Below are 2,361 nucleotides of genomic sequence, written 5' to 3' on the forward strand. Positions count from 1 at the left end.
TAACGGGGAGTACTGGGGAGAACGGCCGTGTGATGACTCCAGAGTTTCCGAAAGCAGTGCATGCAGTACCTTACGTGAGACCTGGCATGGGAATGAACGTCAGCTTGACAGATCTCTCCTGATCGATAAGAACCTTTCGAGTGCCTTACACTGGTTTCAATAGAACAGTTTTTGTCTTTTCCCCCGCCCCTCTTTCTTCGCACTTTCTTTTTCTCGGTGTTCGTTGAATGGTTCGAGGGTCCTCACATTATGGTGGCATGAAGACATTTCCTTCTTTTTGCTCTTTATTTCTCACTAAACAAAATACTCTCCCTCTCGATGGAATTTAATCTCGGAATAAAAAGGGAGGCCGTTTTTTTGTAAACCGGTGACGTCATCATTTACTATCTCTATCTGAGTTTTAGGAGGCTTTATTGACTGTAACAGCTGCTAATGGGAGTTCTGTCATCTCAACTGGGGGGGGGAAGTTATTGTTTCTGTAGCCTCCACCGCCAACCCCGAGATCCTTCAAGCATACTTGACTTAATTTGCATTGAGATGTGAAATGTCTTTTTCTATAGAAAATGTAAGAAAAACTATATGGAAAAAATATTTGTATGTATTTTCACAAAATGGCTTTTAAATAATCCTGCTTACATACTGGTTGAATATAAACATATTAATGTGTGAGTATAGTGAAATAACAATAGCTTAACATCTTGTAGTTCCATATTTAAAAGCCCAATATGTTGCTAATGGGGTTGAAATGTTTAAATCATGTAATTTATTACTATTGTAAACTTTCCTGTAAATCTTATTCTTTAACATTTGCTGTTGATATAAAATACTTAGCAATGCTTGACATTTGAGATCAATAATTTACCTATGCCTTTTACTTGTTCAAGTGGGTGGCACAATTCTGTATTTTTTTGAATGTTATTTGATTGTTTTGAAGTATTTTGCTGTTTGTATTTCTTTCTGTCAAGGACCAGGGTAGCAGTCCAGTCCATGACATCCCACTCTATTGTACTATATGTTTTGCTGTGAGAGGAAAAGAAACATACACACTGGTCAAAATGGTCGTTTAAAAATGCCAAATAGGTTAAAGAGTGCCAAAATGTAGTGCCAGTAGGTATGAATATAGTCCTAATATAATCAGTCACTGTCATCCAAGCGAATGTAGTCAATACATTCTGTACGTTTTGTAACAGTTTTATGGCTAAGACATTTTGTACAGTTCTATGGCTAAGACAGTGATATTTCAACAGCTTTTTTTTCTCTTCAGCTTTCAAGTTAACTCCACAGACTTTGTATTAGCCTAAGTGTAAAATAGCACTAGTTGCATGTCATTGCCTCAATTACATATTATTTCATTTAACTTTACTTTTAAAATGTTGACTATATGCGTTTCCATTTTAATGTTGAAGTTGTGAGACTAAATGTTTGAGACTGGAAATAGGACACTAGACATAATATATATATATATATTTTATATTTTATATGACAAGTATAAATAATACCTTCTAAAATTGTACAACCCTACACTAATTATTATTATTTAATTTTTTTACAATTACATGCAGTACTTATTAATGCGGATCATTTGGCGGTGACAGATTTTCAATATCAGTTATTTTGTAGGATACGTTTCCAAGGAAACGTTACATTTTTGGATACAACACAACCCCCAGAAGCTTTTTTTTAGGTAGGAGCTTTGAAACAGCTTTTACAGACACACACCTCTGATTTAGGCAAACACGGACAGTTTCAGAAAGCCCAATGTTACTTTTGCATTTGAATAACCTGATCTAACACGCGATAACCTCCTCTCACATATGTAAAGGGAGCAATGTACTATTGGTATCACTGTTGATTTTTTTGTGGTGAACAATACAACAGTATGTTATCTAATCAACCTCATCATCACATATCCAGACTATTCTCACTGACATTTTGTATATGGAATGTGTGCTAACTTGTTTATCTTTGGGACTCTTTCTAAATAAAAAGTGGCTAATCTCTTGTTATCATTCTGGGTGTTGTATCTTCACTTTACCACACTGTCTTCTTGGTGTCTTTTAAACGTCTGCTTCTGTCAAGACCATCTAAAACAGTTTATTCAGCAGCATCTCAAATGCTTACATACTAACAAAGTATTCCCTGAAAGAGTTCATTGCAGTTTAAATATTTCAAATGATCAACGACTTCAGTAATAACATGTTTTTTGTCAGTGATGAATACATTCATTTAGGATGCCAGAATGTTAATTGCTAAATTGCTTTTTAACTATATAAGTCAAGCGTGCTGATAACGTCACTATGTTAGCCTTTTTGATGAAATACAGCCTAGTCATCTCTTCCATTGTAGAAATGATAACTCATG

At 34.9% G+C, this 2,361-nt stretch overlaps 1 protein-coding gene across 9 annotated transcripts in view; it reads left to right on the forward strand.

Annotated features, from left to right (window-relative positions):
- The window catches only part of LOC110488933 (glutamate receptor 2), a 57,867-nt gene extending 55,865 nt beyond the window's left edge, over positions 1-2,002 (forward strand). For all 9 annotated transcript variants that reach the window (XR_016486313.1, XR_016486314.1, XM_021561415.3 and 6 more), the window contains one exon: positions 1-2,002. This exon is cut by the window's left edge and continues 43 nt beyond it. Coding sequence is in view for 5 of the 9 variants with exons in the window: in XM_021561411.3 (XP_021417086.1) it covers positions 1-163 (163 nt within the window). In the remaining 4 variants the exon portion in view is untranslated.
- Positions 2,003-2,361: the final 359 nt, after the last annotated feature.

The sequence above is a fragment of the Oncorhynchus mykiss genome, chromosome 14 (assembly GCF_057628025.1).
Source record: "Oncorhynchus mykiss isolate SJ-2025 chromosome 14, ASM5762802v1, whole genome shotgun sequence".
In the NCBI taxonomy this organism is placed as follows: domain Eukaryota; kingdom Metazoa; phylum Chordata; class Actinopteri; order Salmoniformes; family Salmonidae; genus Oncorhynchus; species Oncorhynchus mykiss.